The 18,037-nt window shown below is 35.2% G+C and overlaps 1 protein-coding gene across 4 annotated transcripts in view; it reads left to right on the plus strand.

Moving 5' to 3' along the window:
• The window catches only part of AKAP9 (A-kinase anchoring protein 9), a 155,430-nt gene that overhangs the window by 27,427 nt on the left and 109,966 nt on the right, over window positions 1-18,037 (plus strand). For 3 of the 4 annotated variants that reach the window (XM_028117920.2, XM_088018581.1, XM_088018583.1), the window contains exons 4-7: window positions 10,663-10,713; window positions 11,079-11,249; window positions 11,972-12,127; window positions 12,971-13,168. In XM_028117920.2, coding sequence (XP_027973721.1) covers window positions 10,663-10,713; window positions 11,079-11,249; window positions 11,972-12,127; window positions 12,971-13,168 — 576 coding nt within the window. The remainder of the gene's footprint in view (window positions 1-10,662; window positions 10,714-11,078; window positions 11,250-11,971; window positions 12,128-12,970; window positions 13,169-18,037) is intronic. The other variant, XM_088018582.1, reaches the window with a different exon arrangement.

An 18,037-nucleotide genomic window follows, 5' to 3' on the forward strand; every position in this document is an offset into this window, starting at 1 on the left:
ACTTTGATACTTCAAAAGTTTAATGTGCTTAAAAGCTGGGAATATACTTATTGGTAGTCTGGTCAAGAAGATAATTAACCAGGGTTGAATAAATAAATTGGTACCTGATTTACACTACATAAAGTTGCCTATAGGGAAAGTATCTCAATTTAAAATTACGAGTTGCAGGGGTGCCTCGGTGGCCCAGTCGTTAAGCATCTGCTTTCAGCTCAGGTCATGATCTCAGGGTACTGGGATCAAGCCCCGCATCGAGCCCTGCATCTTGCTCCGCATCGGGCTCCCTGCTCTGCGAGGAGCCTGCTTCTTCCTCTCCCACTCCCCCTGCTTGTGTTCCCTCTCTCGCTGTGTCTCTCTCTGTCAAATAAATAAATAAAATCTTTAAAAAAATAAATAAAAATAAAAAAATAAAATCACAACTTGCAATTCAGAGAATCTGGCCTTGTGACTTTAAATTTGGGGCTTCTTTATGAAAGCAACACTGCTTTTTTTCTTTCTATAATGGCTAGTCTTTTTAAAAAAATTAAGGAGGGCACGTGTAGTGATGAGCTCTGGGTGTTATAACAACTAATGAATTGTTGAACACTGCATCAAAAACTAATGATGTGTACTGTATGTTGACTAACTGAACATAATTAAAAAATTATTTTTAATCATTTTTAAATTGAAGTATACTTGATAGAGACTATTATGTTAGTTTCAGGTGTACAACATAGTAATTTAACATTGATACACATTACAGAATGCTCCCACAGTAAGTGTAGTTACCGCCTGTTACCATGCAAAATTATTGTAATATTAACTATATTCCCTATGTTGTGGGATATGCCACATCCCTGTGGCTTATTTATTTTATAACTGGAAGTTTGTACCTCTTACTCCCCTATACCTATTTCACCCATTGCCCTACAGTCCCTCTCCACTGGCAACTACCAGTCTAGTCTGTGCTCTATATTTATGAGTCTCTTTCTGTTTTGTTTGTTCATTTGTTTTGTTTTTTAGATTCCACATATAAGTGAAATCATACGGTATTTGTCTTTCTCTGTCTGACTTTTTAAAAAATATTATTTATTTATTTATGTGATCTCCACAGCCAGCGTGGGGCTCAAACTCATGACCCCAAGATCAAGTGTCAGATGCTCTACCTACTGAGCTAGCCAGGCGCCCCTTTCTCTGACTTATTTCACTTATCCATGTTGTCACAAATGGCAAGATTTCATTTGTTTTTATGGTTAATTTTCCATCATATATATATATGTATGTATATACATATATAGACACACGCATACACACACACACATATATATGTTACATCTTCTTTATCCATTCATCTATTGATTGATACTTAGGTTGCTTCCATGTCTTGGATATTGTAAGTAAAGCTACAATAAACATAGGGGTGCAATATATCTTTTCAAATTGGTGTTTTCATTTTTTTCAGATAAATACCCAGAAATAGAATTAATGGATCATATAGATCTATTTTTAATTTTTTGAGGATCTGCTATACTGTTTTCCATAGTGGCTGCACCAGTTTACCTTCCCACTAATAGTATACAAGGGTTCTCTTTGTCCCACATTCTCACCAACATTTGTTATTTCATTTTTTTTTTTAAATAGCCATTCTGACAAGCGTGAGGTGATATATCATTGAGGTTTTAATTTGCATTTCCCTAACGATGAGTGATAATGAGCATCTTTTCATGTGCCTGTTGGTCATGTTTATATCTTCTCTAGAAAAATGTCTATTCAGGCCCTCTGTTCAGTTTTTAATTGGATTGTTTGGCTGTTTCCTTTTTTTGCTTTTCTTTCCTTCTTTCTTTTTTGGTGTTGAGTGCTATGAGTTCTTTCTATTAAATTTATTTTTAATTTTTTAAAAATTTTATTAAGTTTTTTACTTTAACTCTAACATAGTTAACATACAGTGTTAATATTTGGTTTCAGGTGTACCATATAGTGATTCATCAGTTCTAAACATTACTCAGTGCTCATCACGATACGTGTGCTCTTTAATCCCTAGCCCCTTTCACCCATCCCCCACCCTTCTCCCCTGTGGTACCCATCAGTTTATTCTCTGTTAGTTAAGAGTCTGTTTCTTCGTCTGTCTCTTTTTTTCTCCTTGGTCATTTGTTTTATTTCTTAAATTCCACATATGAGTGAAATCATATTGCATTTGTTTTTCTCTAACTGACTTATTTCACTTGGCATTATACACTCTGCTGTGAGGTTTTTTTTAATACATATTTTGGATATTAACCTTTTTTTTTTAAAGATTTATTTATTTATTTGAGAGAGAGAGAACACGAGCAGGGGGGAGGAGCAGGAAGCCTGACCTGGGGCTTGATCCCAGGGCCTGAGATCGTGACCTGAGCCAAAGGCAGATGCCCAACCCACTGAGCCACCCAGGTGCCCCAGATATTAACCTTTTAATGGATATGTCATTTACAAATATCTTTTCTCATTTAGTAGGTTGACTTTTAGTTTTGTTGATGGGTTCCCTTAATTGTGCAGAAGTTTTTTAGTTTGATGTAGTTTCAGTTGTTTATTTTTGCTTTTGTTGCCCTTGCCTGACAAGATAGGTCCCAAAATACATTCCTAAGACTGAGGTGTAAGAGTTTATTCCCCATGTTTTCTTTTAGGAGTTTTATAGTTTCAGGTCTTTAATCCATTTTGAGCTTATTTTTGTATATGGTGTAAGAGTGGTTTCATTCTTTTGCATGTAGCTGTCCTGTGTTTTCAGCACCATTTATTGAAGAAACGGTCTTCTCCTCATTGTGTATTTTTGCTTCCTTTGTCGTAGATTAGTTACCATATAAACATGGGTTTTTTCCTAGGCTCTCAATTCTGTTCCATTCATTTATGTGTCCATTTGTGTGCCAGTACCATACTATTTTTATTACAGTAGCTTTGTAGTATGGTTTGAAATCTGGGACTGTGTTCCCTCCAGCTTTGTTCTTTCTCAGATTACTTTGGGTATTTGGGGTCTTTTGTGGTTCCATACAAATTTTAAGATTATTTGTCCTAGTTCTGTGAAAAATACTATTGGTATTTTGATAGGGATTGCATTGAATTTGTAGACTGCTTTGAGTAGTATGGATATTTTAACAATATTAATTCTTTCAACCCATGAACATGGTATATCTTTCCCTTTATTTGTGTCATCTTTGGTTTCTTTCATCAGTGTCTTATAGTTTTTAGAGTACAGGTCTTTCACCTCCTTGGTTAACTTTATTCCTGGATACTTTATTCTTTTTGATAAAATTGTAAATGGGATTTTCTTAATTTCTCTGCTAGTTATTATTAATGTATAGAAATGCAACAGATTTCTGTGTATTAATTTTGTGTCCTGCAAACTTTACTAAATTCATTTACTCTAAAGTTTCTTAGTGGAGTCTTTAGAGTTTTTATATATGGTATCATGTCATCTGCACATAGTGACTGGGCTGCAACTGCTGTGGGTACACTGGTGGGTAGGGCTGGCCCCAACATGGCTGGCTAAGAGGCCTGGCTGCAGCTGCTTCAGGTATGCTGGTGGGTGGGGTTAGGATGCAGTGTGACTTGGCTGGGGGGCTCAGTGTCCACGGTCATGGGCATGCAAGTGGGTGAGACTCCCTAGACCAGGAGTCACTTCGGAAGGGCCCTTGCCAGGGCAGTCAGGTTGGTTAGAATGATTCTGCAGGGGAACATCAGGGCAGGGTGAGTGCTGCTAGGAAGAGTGTCCGGATGGGGGCCCACCAGTGTCAAGCCAGCTGGGCTGAAGGAGGGCAAGAAAAATAGTGCCTGCCAGCACTTCCATTCCCAGAGAAAGTTCCTGCAGATCCTTGCCCGTGTGGCACATGCCCTAAAATTAATAAATCTCCTTCATGTAATACAGTCCAGGCGCTTTCAAACTGCTACCTCTGGGCTGGGTCTCTGAGTAGGTGCTGTTGTACACTGACTGGCCTTTTAAGAGTAGAGTATTGGTTTCTTATAGCCCTCCGCTTTCCCAGAGTTAAGCTGATTTAAATCCAGATATTTATGGAAGCTCATATTCCCAGTGCAGATTGACAGGATGAGGGGTGCCCGATGTGGGGCTTGAGCCCCTTGCTCCTCAAGGAGGACCTTCACACCTGTGATATCTCTCTTGCTTGTGGGTTGCCGCATGGGAGGTTTAGTTTCTGATTGCATCTCTGCCCTTCCTACCCTTCTTGATGTGGCTTTTTCTATCTATGTTTAGCTGTGGAAGAGCTGTTCTGCTAGTCTTCAGGTCGTTCTCAGTGAGTTGCAGTATATGTAGTTGCAGCCTTGGTGTGTGGGGAGAGGTGAGCTCGGGACCCTCCTGGTCGGCAATCTTATCTCTTTCTAATGCCTTAGTTCTTATAGTTTGTCTTTCTTGATTGAAAGTTTCAGGTATTTTTGTGCCTGAACTGCCTATGTCTTTGGGATACCCCAGGACTCCACAAAGTGCATTTTTTTTCTTTACAGTAAGGTAAATTTTTTATAAGCCAAGTGGCCATAGATCAGACCATCTCATATATGCCTTTGAAATTTGGTTAAAATTATATAGCCATTTTCTCACTTTGGGATAAGAGAGTAACTTTAATTTTTATTAATACAGATTTGAAAGGTAAGGACGTCAAAAGATTGTGATTTTCAAGTTCTCTTTTTGAAAACAGTAATATTGGAAAGTCTTATTACAGTAAGTTATTTTTTGCCTAGATTTTTTTTAAACTATAAAACTGGTGGGAATTATGAGGTCCAGAAGAATGTATTGAAACTATCTGTGATACCTAGTAAATCTGATGTGTTTTGAAATAAGGTACAAGTAATATTTAAATATAATTTCTACAGTTAAAAGTTAGAGTATGTTGACCATGGTTGAACAACAAGAAATCTATACTGCATGTATATGTGTATAATTTCTACATATTTGCATATATAATCACATATATGTTTTATTGTTATATACATGAATGATTGTGTACATGAATAAATATATATCTATACATGCATATGTATTTTTTTTTCCAAACAGAAGTTTCAGGAAAGATACTTCTCTTTACTATGTGACCTATCCTTTGATACTTTTTCTTTTTACTGGAGATCACAAAAACTAAATGGATTAACTGATTTATAATTGGAAAAAACAGTTACTTAGAAGATTACACTGAAAAAAGATATTTATGAAATAATTTTTGACAGATTGACCTGATTTGATCATAACCTTTGTGATATTACATATTTTGGGCCTGGATTCATGATGAATTATACTCTGACGGAGTCACATATTTTCTTTGTCCATAGGAAGCAGTAGAAAAATTGATTGATTGTGAAATGTTTAAAAATGTCTCATTAAGATTGCTAATATGGGGGCTGGTTGAATCCGTGACACTCTGGGCTAGTTTTGAAGCTTTGACTATTCCTGTTAATGATGTTAAAACTGGTTTGACTCCACCAAAGGCAAGGGAGGCAAGAGCAAAAATGAACTATTGGTACTTCATCAAGATAAAAAGCTTTTGCACAGCAAAGGAAATAGTCAACAAAACCAAAAGACAGCTGACAGAATGGGAGAAGATACTTGCAAATGACGTATCAAGTAAAGGGCTAGTATCCAAAATCTATAAAGAACTTATCAAACTCCACACCCAAAGAACAAATAATCCAGTCAAGAAGTGGGCAGAAGACATGAACAGACATTTCTGCGAAGAAGACATCCAGATGGCCAACAGACACATGAAAAAGTGCTCAACATCACTTGGCATCAGGGAAATCCAAATCAAAACCTCAATGAGATACCACCTCACCCCAGTCAGAATGGCTAAAATTAACAAGTCAGGAAACGACAGATGTTGGTGAGGATACGGAGGAAGGGGAACCTTCGTACCCTGGTGGTGGGAATGCAAGCTGGTGCAGCCACTCTGGAAAACAGTATGAAGTTCCTCAAAAAGCTGAAAATAGAGCTACCCTACAACCCAGCAATTGCACTACTGGGTATTTACCCCAAAGATACAAATGTAGTGATCCAAAGGGGTACATGCACCCCAATGTTTATAGCAGCAATGTCCACAATAGCCAAACTATGGAAAGAGCCAAGATGTCCATCCACAAATGAATGGATAAAGAAGATGTGGTGTATACACACACACACACTAGAATATTTTGCAGCCATCAAAAAAACGAAATCTTGCCATTTGCAGCGACGTGGCTGGAACTAGAGGGTATTATGCTAAGTGAAATAAGTCAGTCAGAGAAAGACAGTTGTCATATGATCTCACTTGTATATGGAATTTGAGAACCAAGATGGGATCATAGGTGAAGGGAGGCAAAAATGAAACAAGATGAAACCAAAGAGAGAGACAAACCATAAGAGACTCTTAATCTCAGGAAACAGACTAAGGGTTGCTGGAGTGGTGGGGGGTGGGAGGGATGGAGTGGCTGGTTGATGGACATTGGGGAAGTTATGTGCTATGGTGAGCACTGTGAATTGTGTAAGACTGATGAATTATAGACCTGTATCCCTGAAACAAATCATACATTATGTTATTAAAAAAAAAAAGAAAAAAAACTGGTTTGACAGAACTAGAATGAAGGGGGACTTCTAAGCCACAGTTACCTTTTCAGGAGGCAGAAGAATCATCAGCTAAATTTGTAAATTGAGGAATAAATCTCACCCTGTTAGGATTTTCATATTGGAAATTTTAAGGAATTATCTCTTAATATCACACCCTCCCTGCCAAAGGAAATTCCTTTGTAGGAAATACATAGATTATAACTTCATTACAAATGCCAGATTTGCAAAGTTAATAATCTTGGCTGCTCTTGTTTGCATTGGAGCATTTTTAAAATTTCAGAATTACAGTTTTGAATCGTAGGCTACATAATTATCTTGTATGTTTTTTAAAATATCGCTGTCATTTTTCTGGTATGTAGGGAAGTAAGGTAATAAAAAAGAACAGGGGCTTTGGAGCTTTGTGCTCAAATTTCAGCCTCATCACCCCCAAGTCAACCTGGGCCCGTCATTTCAACTCTGATACACAGTTTTTCACCTGTAAAACAGTGAGATCTTCACAGTGTAGTTGTGAGGGTTATATTTGATAATATTTAGCATGGTGTTTGGTAAAAAAAGATAATCAACAAAGTTTGGGTTTTTTTTTTTTTTTTACTGCTCTTCAGTAGAAATATGCTTTATCTTCACATTAAGTAAATGAAATATGTGATGAGAATTCTTTTAAAAAATTATTCTCAAAAGGATTTCAGATCCTGATTAGTTACTTAGAACTTAGATTGGAAATTTTATGCATGTAGATATGGTATGCACTTAATTTTCTTGACTTCTTTGGCTGGTATTCTCATTGGATTGAATAATGGATTCAGGCCTAGAAAGAATTAGATAATATTATCCTGTGATACCTGTGATACCTAGTAAGATCTCTTCTTTTAGATTTTATTTACTTGACAGAGAGAGACACAGCAAGAGAGGGAACACAAGGAGGGGGAGTGGGAGAAGGAGAAGCAGGCTTCCCGTGGAGCAGGGAGCCAGATGCGGGGCTCGATCCCAGGACCCTGGGATCATGACCTGAGCCGAAGTCAGCCGCTTAACGACTGAGCCACCCAGGCGCCCCTAGTAAGATCTCTTCTATATAAATATATACCCAATTACATATACCAGAGGAATCAGACTGCGTAAAAAATGCCCTTCTTACAAATTAATTTAAATTATACTTAATCTGTTCAGTCTTCCATGAAGGGACATTTCATATCCAGAATGCTCTATGTACATGAAATATTTTTATTGATACCCTTTGAGCAGGGTTATTTGGAGAAAGTTGCAAATGCTGGAGGCAACCTAGACACATGACAGGTAAATAAATATGCTTTGTTAAGTATGGAAAGATGAAGTGACAGTAGGGCAGATACTCTCATTTTGGATTTCATGTGATTATTTAGTGCTTCTTAACCAAGTTATTTGTATGATTCATGATATTTATGAAATGACTAGCGCGAGTGGGAGACATAGCCTTTAGCCATAAAGTTATATAAACTTAGTCTTTTAACTTTGATTTTTTTTTAACCTCACCTCATTTTTTTCTCACTCCCTGCCTCAGCTCTGTTGAGGTATAATTGACAATTAAAAATTGTATGTATTTAAGGTGCACAGTGTGGTATTTGATAGTCAACTTTGACTTGAAATGGATGATCTTAATCTCATTAGTTACTTGGCTCCAATTCCATGAGTCACCGAGGCACATTGAACTAATTTTCATGAACTGTTTTGAACCATCAGATTATTTTATTAAAATATCCATACAAATTTTAGGATTATTTGTTCCATTTCTTTGAAAAAAGTTGATGGTATTTTGATAGGGATATCCATTATTAATATTTTTAATGTAAACAGTACCAAATTAAGTATAATAGGATAAGATATTAATAGTGAGTCTTCTAGTTTTTATTTTATTTTATTTTAAAGATTTTATTTATTTGACAGAGACACAGCGAGAGAGGGAACACAAACAGGGGGAGTGGGAGAGGGAGAAGCGGGCTTCCTGCGGAGCAGGGAGCCCGATGTGGGGCTCAAACCCACGACTGAGCCACCCAGGCGCCCCAGTCTTCTATGTTTTTAAACTAACATCCACTGAAAGGAAAAGGTTTTGGTGTAAAGGCCATTTTATGGTTATAAAAATTTTCTTCCTCTGATTCTTTCTGAATAGCAGTACCTTTAATGAGATGATACCTCTACAGAACATTTTAAAATTGAAAATGTACCTTACTTATACTTTCCCAAGTCTTCATGTTCTCCATACAGATTGAATATATCTGTGAGTTCAGAAAGAATATATTAGTAAAGCCTAATGATTAAATAACTTTGACAAATGCCACAGTAAAAAAAAGAATTAAGAGAAAGGCTTTTCTTCATCTGAGTTTATCAGTCTAATCTTCCTGTTTCAGGTTATTAATTTACTTTCATATTAAGGTTTACCTGGTGTAGTGTTAGAAGACTAATGTAAGAAGGGATGAATGCTGTACCCTTTAGCTATCAATAAAGTAATTACATTAAAAAAATAGAATAATGCCAACTATTAATGATCCCAGGATTCTGCTGAGAATTTCTCTTCTAACTTCAGAATATAGTTTATATTAGTTTAGTCCTGGTGAATAATTTTTTATTATCTATTTACATAGTATTAAATTAAAAATTTTTTAATAATGATTTTTATGTTTGTTATAATAACATGTAATTAAGTCTTGAAAATGGTCATGTATTTTAAGAAGCCAATACATGAGAGTTTTTCGAGTGTAATTTTGCTTAAGTTAGAGAAAAATTAAGCTGAACTTTGGCTACATAATGTGTTAGATACGGTCATTATAAATTGATGATTTATTATAGTTACATCATCTCCACTTAAATGTGTATCCTTGCTAAATATATTTGAAAATATTCATAAAATCATTTCATTATACTATAACTGTAAAAATTTTAGTAGATGCTTATCAAACTGCTTCATTTCAGAATCAAAAGCTAATTGAAATTTAGGAGTATTTAATTGGAAAGTTATTTCAAGTGACTTGATATTAATAATCTTAATAGAGTTAGTACTCCTGTCTTCTGATAGTTTTCACAAATTGTAATATTGTATTGCTATAAAGATGAAATTTTTTTTTTACTTTATTTTTCAGAAGTTATCCTTAGGAAAAAAAGCAAAGGAATCGAACTCTGTTACAGAACTCTTAATTAGTATCTTCACTTTTTTTTTTTTTAATTTTAAGTAGGTCCCACGCCCAAAGTGGGGTGGGCTTGAACTCATGACCCCGAGATCAAGTCACATGCTCTACTGACTGAGCAAGCCAGGCGCCCTGTATCTTCACTTTTAAAAAGATGTAGTCCATATCCTAACTCTGGGATATTCTAGTCTATGTATTCCAACAGTACAAACTTTATTATCTTCGATTCTGTTAACGTAGGATTATGAATAATTAAGATGTAAGCAGAAGTGAAGTTTTTTTGTGCACTGTTGGGGGAAGGAAGGGTTTATTAAATAGATTATTTGCTCTGAAATTAATCTCCCACCAGGTCAGCCCTTGAGATGTATACGGTCATTCTTCTTCCTCCCATCATCAAATGTTTGTGATAGAGAGAGGCAAACATATGTTATGGAAAATCTCTGCATCAGTCAGGGTTGACATGGCTGTCATTTCCCCCAGGGAAAGTTGGGAGACTGTTCCTCACCTATTCATCTCATACTTCTTGACCTGATTACCAACCTTCAGTGAATTTGCACCAGTAAACAATTTTACTTTAAAATGAATAGAGCTTAATCAAAAAAGTTATTTAAATGATTATAAGGCAGGATTTTGTAGACGAGGATTTAGTAACTTGAGGTTTATAATTACCCCTCTGAAGTCAAAATAGAAACTGCACTTAGAACTTCAGTTCACTTAAACAAAAATGTATAGTACCATGTCTTCTGCATTGTTAGCACTCAAATGTTTTGGGAATCTTTGGTATTTGAAATGATCATAATGTCTTTTATATATTTAAATTTAATCATTTTGTCTATTTTTGCCAGTGAGGCATTTTCCCCATGCATAAGAGATGCATGAATATAGTTAGCAGAAATATAATTGTTAGCTTTAAATAAAGTTCTGTCTAAAATCATAATATATCAGGAAATTGTTTTTGTACAGGTAAATGGTTGCAGTTTTGTGAGAACAGAAAAGCCTACAAATTTATTAAGGGTACAGTATTTAAAACTACTCACAATACTAATGTTTTATACTATTTAAAACCATCTGGCTTACTAACAGAGCTTTTTCCTGCATGTACTTCTTTCTGTGTGTGATTTCTAAATGCTTTTAATGTTTAACAAAACAAAATTAGCCACACTTTGTTATAAAAGCTCAATTGTAACAGATTTTGCAGTATCTTGTTTTTGCTTTTAAGGTATATATCACAATAATAACAAAGTAGGTTGTCATTCCAGTAAACTCTCAGGTGATAAGTGATATTTTAAAGTGGATTTTGCTATGGAATTCAGTGTTTAAATCCCTCTTCCTGAGGAATGTTGTTGGTATGAATTATTAAAAATCTTGGATTGATTTAGGAAGAAGAATTTGGTGCTGATGATTCTTATTCTGAACATGGAGCACAGTACAATCAGACCCACCTAGAGATGATGGAAAATGAATTGGCTGGTAAACAGCATGAAATTGAAGAGCTGAACAGAGAACTAGAAGAAATGAGAGCCACCTACGGGACTGATGGACTGCAGCAGGTATGTTATGTGGCTTTTGTTACTGAGACAAAAATAGGAAATTTGAATGATAGTATATGTACAGTCTTTAAAGATGAGGTTTTTAAATAGTAACTTAAGTCATCTCATCATATTTGTCCTTACACGTATCACAAACAACTTTGCTTAATCTTTTATGAGATAGCTAGGCAGAAATCACTTCTGGTGTTTTTGTAATCAGCCTGAGAGAAAATTATGGTGCAAACCACATCAGAATATGATGACCTAAACTCATTAAAAATGTCAGTGAGTCCTTGTAAAAGTAAGCGCTTGTGGTTAGAATGACATCTGTTGTTTGTGGAAGTCAGTTATGAAAGCAAGGTGAAAAAGGCCATTGATGAGGAGGACAGAATACATTTTAGTTTTGGCCTCTCCAGAAACAAGTGAGAATTGAATATGTCTATGATGATGTTGCCTAGGAACAGATTGGGGCATCCCTAAATATAAAGGCACTTGTCCTTCTGGAAGCAGATAAATGGAGAAGTTAAACCTAGTAATTTTTTTTTAAGTTGATTTGGAAGTAAAGCCAATTTCTGCAAGCTAATCTTTCAGATACAGACAAAAATGGTTAAGGTTACTTACAAATTATCATAATTCTGTCGTTGCATTTTGAATATTATATTTTTGAAGAATAGTTACCTATAATAATCAATTTTGTTTAAAAAATAAGTCTGGCACTTTTTATTTTCACTGATGTCTTTTAGTTACAAGAATTTGAAGCTGCCATTAAGCAAAGAGATGGCATCATAACCCAGCTCACCGCTAATTTACAACAAGCTAGGAGAGAAAAGGATGAGACAATGAGAGAATTCTTAGAGTTGACAGAACAAAGTCAAAAATTACAGATTCAGTTCCAACATGTAAGTATTACTAATAGAACAAAATTTATTAGATTTTCAGTAATGAATTTCTTCTAATTTTCAGAACAAATTTAAGTTTGTTTAAAATCCATTTGCTTATTATGTATCATGTTGGAAATATGTGAAAACCTGTTGTTATGATAACCAAGAGTTTAACTCTTAGTTCTTTTGTGGTTCCTTGATGTATTTTCTCTGTACTTCTTCCCTGTCTATATATTGAAAGCCTGCAAAATCTTTTAAGTCTGATTGGGTGGATTTTTGCGGAAATTAGCATGTAGTCATGTAGTCACATCCTTCCTTTTGCCAACTCTGCTATGATTTTATTTTAGTTTAAAATGGTAACTAGACAGAATGTGTTCCATTTATCTTTAATCAGAGCTGTAAGAATCTAATGGTATTAAAGTTTCTGATGGCAAGTACAGAAAATAATTTAAAAGGGAGGAATTTAATGTAAGAATACAGGCTTATCTTACAGAATTCAAGTGAAAATACAACCAGACTTCTGAAACGGATTAAAATCACAAACTGGAAAGTCATTTGGAATCCAGGAAGTACTGTCTTTTGGGCCCCGTTTCTTTCTGTATGTCTGCCTTACTCTTAGCTATGTCACTAGACTACTTTCTCAGCTTTATGATGGGAAAGATAATCTTATTGGTTCGTCTTGGATAATGTGCCCACGATCATCTGATAAGCCATGGCAGCATGTTTACTGGAGTTTCAAGCCTATGAATCTAGCAGATTTCCCAGAGAGCAACTGTGGGCCGAGTAATACCCCAAAAAGGTATCTCTTCCTTAGTGCAGTCTCTTCAGTATTTAACTTGGAGGTTTCTTTCTGTTTTCAAGTTACAGGCTAGTGAAACTCTAAGAAACAGCACTCACAGTAGCACAGCTGCAGATTTATTACAAGCAAAACAACAGATCCTCACTCATCAGCAACAGCTGGAAGAACAAGACCATTTATTAGAAGATTATCAAAAAAAGAAAGAAGACTTCAAAATGCAAATTAGTTTCTTGCAAGAGAAAATTAGAGCATATGAAATGGTATGTTTATTTTAAGGAAATCAGCCAATGTATAACAGCTTTATAATTGAAGTTTTTTAAACAACTGTTTATCCTTTTTGTTATGTATATGAATTACAAAATTTTGTAATTAGGAAAAGCTCTTTAAGTATGCAAAACAACTTCTTTCAAAAGCAATTGGGAGTCTCACAATATTAGTTTAAATGAATAAAAATTCATTACTGAGTTCCTTTGGAAGTGATCAGCCATATTAAAGTGAGTTCTCAGGATAATCTAAATTTGTAAACAGAATTTCCATTCTTTTTTTTTTTTTTTCACCTAAAGGTATTTATACTCATTTTAGCAGTGGTGATGAAATTCTGAAAATATTTCCATGACAAAATGAAATTTTATGGATTTTAATTAGGAAAAACTACAAGAGAGTCTCTATTTATAATAGTTATGTTTTATAAAGTTGCTTGGAACACTTACCAGTATATGCTCATAGGGGAAAAAAAAGGGAAATGTATATATTTCATATGTTTATATTTGTTTATATGTACACACATATATATGCATGTATGTGTTTATATACATGGAGACATATATCTTAGGGACTATATTTACATATACATACATACATACATACACAGACACATAACATATCTCATAGGTTGTAATATTAAATCCTAAAAACAACTCATCCTGGTAGATTATATTTTGTTTATTTTTTCTAAAGAGAAAATGAGGTTTACAAGTGTTAAGTGACTTACAAGTCACTTAACAAGTGCCCTACTGACACTTGTCAGAGTTGTGATTCAAACCCATATAGCTGGCCCAGAACCGTATTTCTTGTGCTATACTGCACTGCCCCCTGTTGTCTCCATCTTCTTCTCCTTCCGTGCTCTCCTAATGAGCGAAAATGTGAAGTGTAGTTGCCTTGTTTGATGTCAGCTTTGGAAGCATGCATATCCAGCAGCTCAAATTTTTTGCTGCTCTGTGCATTTCTGCAAATGACTATGAGTATTGATTTTGGGGTTACAAATAAATTTTAGCAAGAAGATGGATTTGCAAGTAGGGAATCTGTGAATAATGAGGACAGACTGTACATATAATATGGTACTTTTTACAGACTTAGTAAGTTCTTCTGCAAGAAGTTGAAAAATAACCAAGACAAGAATATTGTTTGGATAATAAAATTATTAGCTAGCATTTATTTTCGTTTACCTGGTGCCAGGCAATATTCAAAGCATCTTACAAATATTAACTCATTGAATCATTGTAATAACCCTATGAGGCAGAGATTTCTGCCATCACCCCCATTTTACAGATGAAGAGATCAAGCCAAAGCAAGATGAGGTAAATTGCCTAATCACACAGGTAATAGTCGGCAGAACCAGGTTTCAAACCTAGGCAGTCTGATTCCAGAGACCATACTCTTAGGAAAATAGGAAACATACAAATTTAAGATACTGAAATTATGAAATGGTTTGCTTTACAACCAAGATAATTTAAAAATTGTTAGATAGTTGTTTATAGAACACCTATTTTGTACCAGGCCCTTGCAAAAGGTAATGATGCCTAAAATGTGCCCTTTCTTCAGTGAACCTCATGGTTTAATAGGGCATGTACACAAGATAGCACAAAACAAGAGTAAGCATAGGTACAAAGTGTTTTGAGTAGGTCTGGCTTCAGAAGGGAAGTCAGTCAGAGTAGGCTTTAGGGGGAGATGATATTTGAGGCTGGTCTGTAAGTTGGAATAATTTCTCTGTAATTATATTTTGTTTTCTCAGCAGTAGGCATTATGTGTGGCACATTAGCAGCTTATCAATATTCATTTGGTAAATAAGCAAATATATTATGAATCTGAGCTGATAGATAGGAAAGGATATTTTATTTTTTTGTTTTGTTTTTTCTTTTGTTTGTTTTGTTTTGTTAGTCACCATACAGTACATCATTAGTTTTTGATGTAGTGTTCCATGATTCATTGTTTGCATATAACACCCAGTGCTCCACGCAGAACGAGCCCTCCTTAATACCCATCACCAGGCTAACCCATACTCCCACCATCCTCCCCTCTAAAACCCTCAGTTCGTTTCCTGGAGTCCATAGTCTCTCATGGTTCATCTCTCCCTCTGATTCCCCCCCCCCTTCATTTTTCCCTTCCTTCTCCTAATGTCCTCCATGCTGTTCCTTATGTTCCACAAATAAGTGAAACCATATGATAATTGACTTTTTCTGCTTGACTTAGGAAAGGACATTTTAGATAGAGGATGTAGTATATATAAAGATTCAGGCTGAACTATGTTAAAAAATGTCTAGGTAGCAAAAAATAGTTTAACGTAGAAATAGTTTTTGAAAGTGAGTCTTTACAGGAGGAAGTGTGAATAGTCTAGGCCTTAGTTAGAAGAGCCTTTAAGTTGGATTTTGTTGTATTTATTATATTCAGTAGGCAGTATTATTTGAAAGTATTTAAAATTTAAATAATTTATTTTCATGGGGGAATTACCTTTATTTGAATGTTAGCAGAATACTTGTTTTCATCAGTCTCTTCTTTGTTACATACATATAAACTTCTCCTTTTTTTTTTTTTTACTTTGCATGAATCCCCCTGAGTAGTAGTTCCATAGCACAGCTGAGGGACTAGAGCATTAGGGTGATAGTTGAAACTGTCGTGGTTCCCTAGACACCTACACTTGATTCCAGCCTCATTCTCATTGCCCCTAATCCTCTGAACTTCCCATCGTAGAGTGGTCACAGGCAGGAAGTCTGTTACTCCCCACTCCCTCAGGTCTGTTTCCAAAAATAGAGGGATTTTATCTTTGATCACAGAGCTTTCTTTTGCAACACAAAATAAATGGTTTAAAACCATATATTTTGAAATAAACAGTACTAAGAAAAATGAGCCATGAAATTGTATTATTTAATAGTTGATGAGGAATTGTTGTTTGCAGTTATATCACATGTTGGACAGTTTTGAATTAAGTGTTTTATGAGGGTTCTTCCCCCCATTGAAAATCAGGAAATAGAAGTATTACAGATTTTATAACAATGTTAACATTTCAAGACTAATTACTTACTTAATAACTCAACTGAAGTTGACCTCCTGAACTAATTTTACTTTTTTATAGGTTCCAAATGCCTTATAGATACTTTCTAGTATATAAATGTATTACATTTGTACATAGCACAGTGAGCATAAAACACGTCAATATATTTATTTTCTTTTAACTTCAAACATATTCCATGACAGAGAAGAAATACTACATTTATTTTACAGATGAAAACACTGAGATTTAAGAGATTAAACTGACTTAAATGTCATATTATAGTACAGAAATTAAAGTCAGAAGGCTCAGCACTTGGTAATAACTTATGGTGACATTGGATGGAATATGTGATACCAAGAAAAATGCTGATAGGATTTTGCTCAAGAAGCTTCACAGAATGAAATTCATTGCCTTAGTTAATTTATATAGTGCAGAATCTGGCCTTTGACTTGTAGGCTGAGAAGTCTGGTTTTTATCTTCTATCAGCTGAGACTTGAGTATCTCAGAGATAAGCTCAGATTTTTCAAGTTGAAGAGCCTAATGTTTAAACCTTGAATATAAGATTATTAATTTATAGTGAGAAATAATTATCACAGGGACCTATATACTTCAAGTTCATTGGATTTTACTTTCTTTCCATGCGCAAATGAATTTGAAAAGCCAAATAATAATAATAGGAAGTTGTTTAGGGAGCATGAGATCAAAGGATATTGGAGTCAAATGTTCTGTAGCATTAGGCTATGATAACTTGATGTATCATCTCACAGGAGGAAGGTCATGCTTGTGGATTGAAATTCTTAAATTCTGTTTGCTACAACCCCTTACATTGCTTTGTACATTAGATATGGTTTTCCCAGAGGATCAGAATTTTCAGTCTTAAGGTACTTTGGTTCTCTTCCCTGGACTCTGCTGAAATGAGTACTGCCAACCCTCTGAAACTTTCTTTTTCTAGGCTTTGACATTTTTTTCTTTAGATATGTGAATACATTCATCCAAGGTGCCTTTAAGTCCTCTTAACCTGGAACTGCTGTCTCAGTAAGGTGATTGTACTTACCTACTTACATTCTGTTCCACTCAGTGGATTGTACTTTCTTTGTACTTGGGACCTCAGCCCTAAACTATTTAGGCAACTAAGTAACAGAGTCAAAACTTGGTTTCTAGGGCTTCTGCTTGACTCCGTTATGCTATAACACTCTTATGAATGATTGTTATTACAGATGTGCCTTGGCCTATGTCCTCGATTTAGGCTTATATACAGTTCCAAGATAGAGGCCCAAGTCAGAACTGGAAGAAAATATCTGTCCCGCTTTCAAATTTCTTTTCAAACCCAAAGTCTAGGATCAAGTTGATGTGCCATAAATGGTATAGTTGTCTTGCATGTTGTTTGAGGTTTAGCCACTTATGTGTTGGATATCCCCAAATTTCTGATTTACTTATCCACGGGAATGAAGTTAAGGCAGACCCATAGGAACCTATTTTTGTTGTTTTAGTCTTTTCATAGCACTTGCGCATCTAACACCTTCCAAGTCCCTAGAATACATGGAAGGAATCTTGAGATATATTTAAGACTTCCTTCTGGAATTACAAAGAGTACACAGTACTATAGCTACAGAAAATATTAAGTTCTTAGAATGTTCACCACTTAATAAGAAAGATGAAAATGTAATGGTCTAGACATTTTAATCCTACTGATTTTGAAATTAATATTTTTGACCATAGCCGTGTTAGAATTTCTTTCTTCCAGGAAGACCAACACTTCTGTAGTGTTTGCTCACAAATAGTGTTGGGTACACAAATCTCGTCTCATTGACTTGGGAAAAATTAAGGGGCAAGCCTTGCAGTAACTTTTTATAGAATTATG

Source organism: Eumetopias jubatus, unplaced genomic scaffold (assembly GCF_037043125.1).
Source record: "Eumetopias jubatus isolate StellerSeaLion01/CBP00866 unplaced genomic scaffold, mEumJub1_p1.0 scaffold_14, whole genome shotgun sequence".
NCBI classification, from domain to species: domain Eukaryota; kingdom Metazoa; phylum Chordata; class Mammalia; order Carnivora; family Otariidae; genus Eumetopias; species Eumetopias jubatus.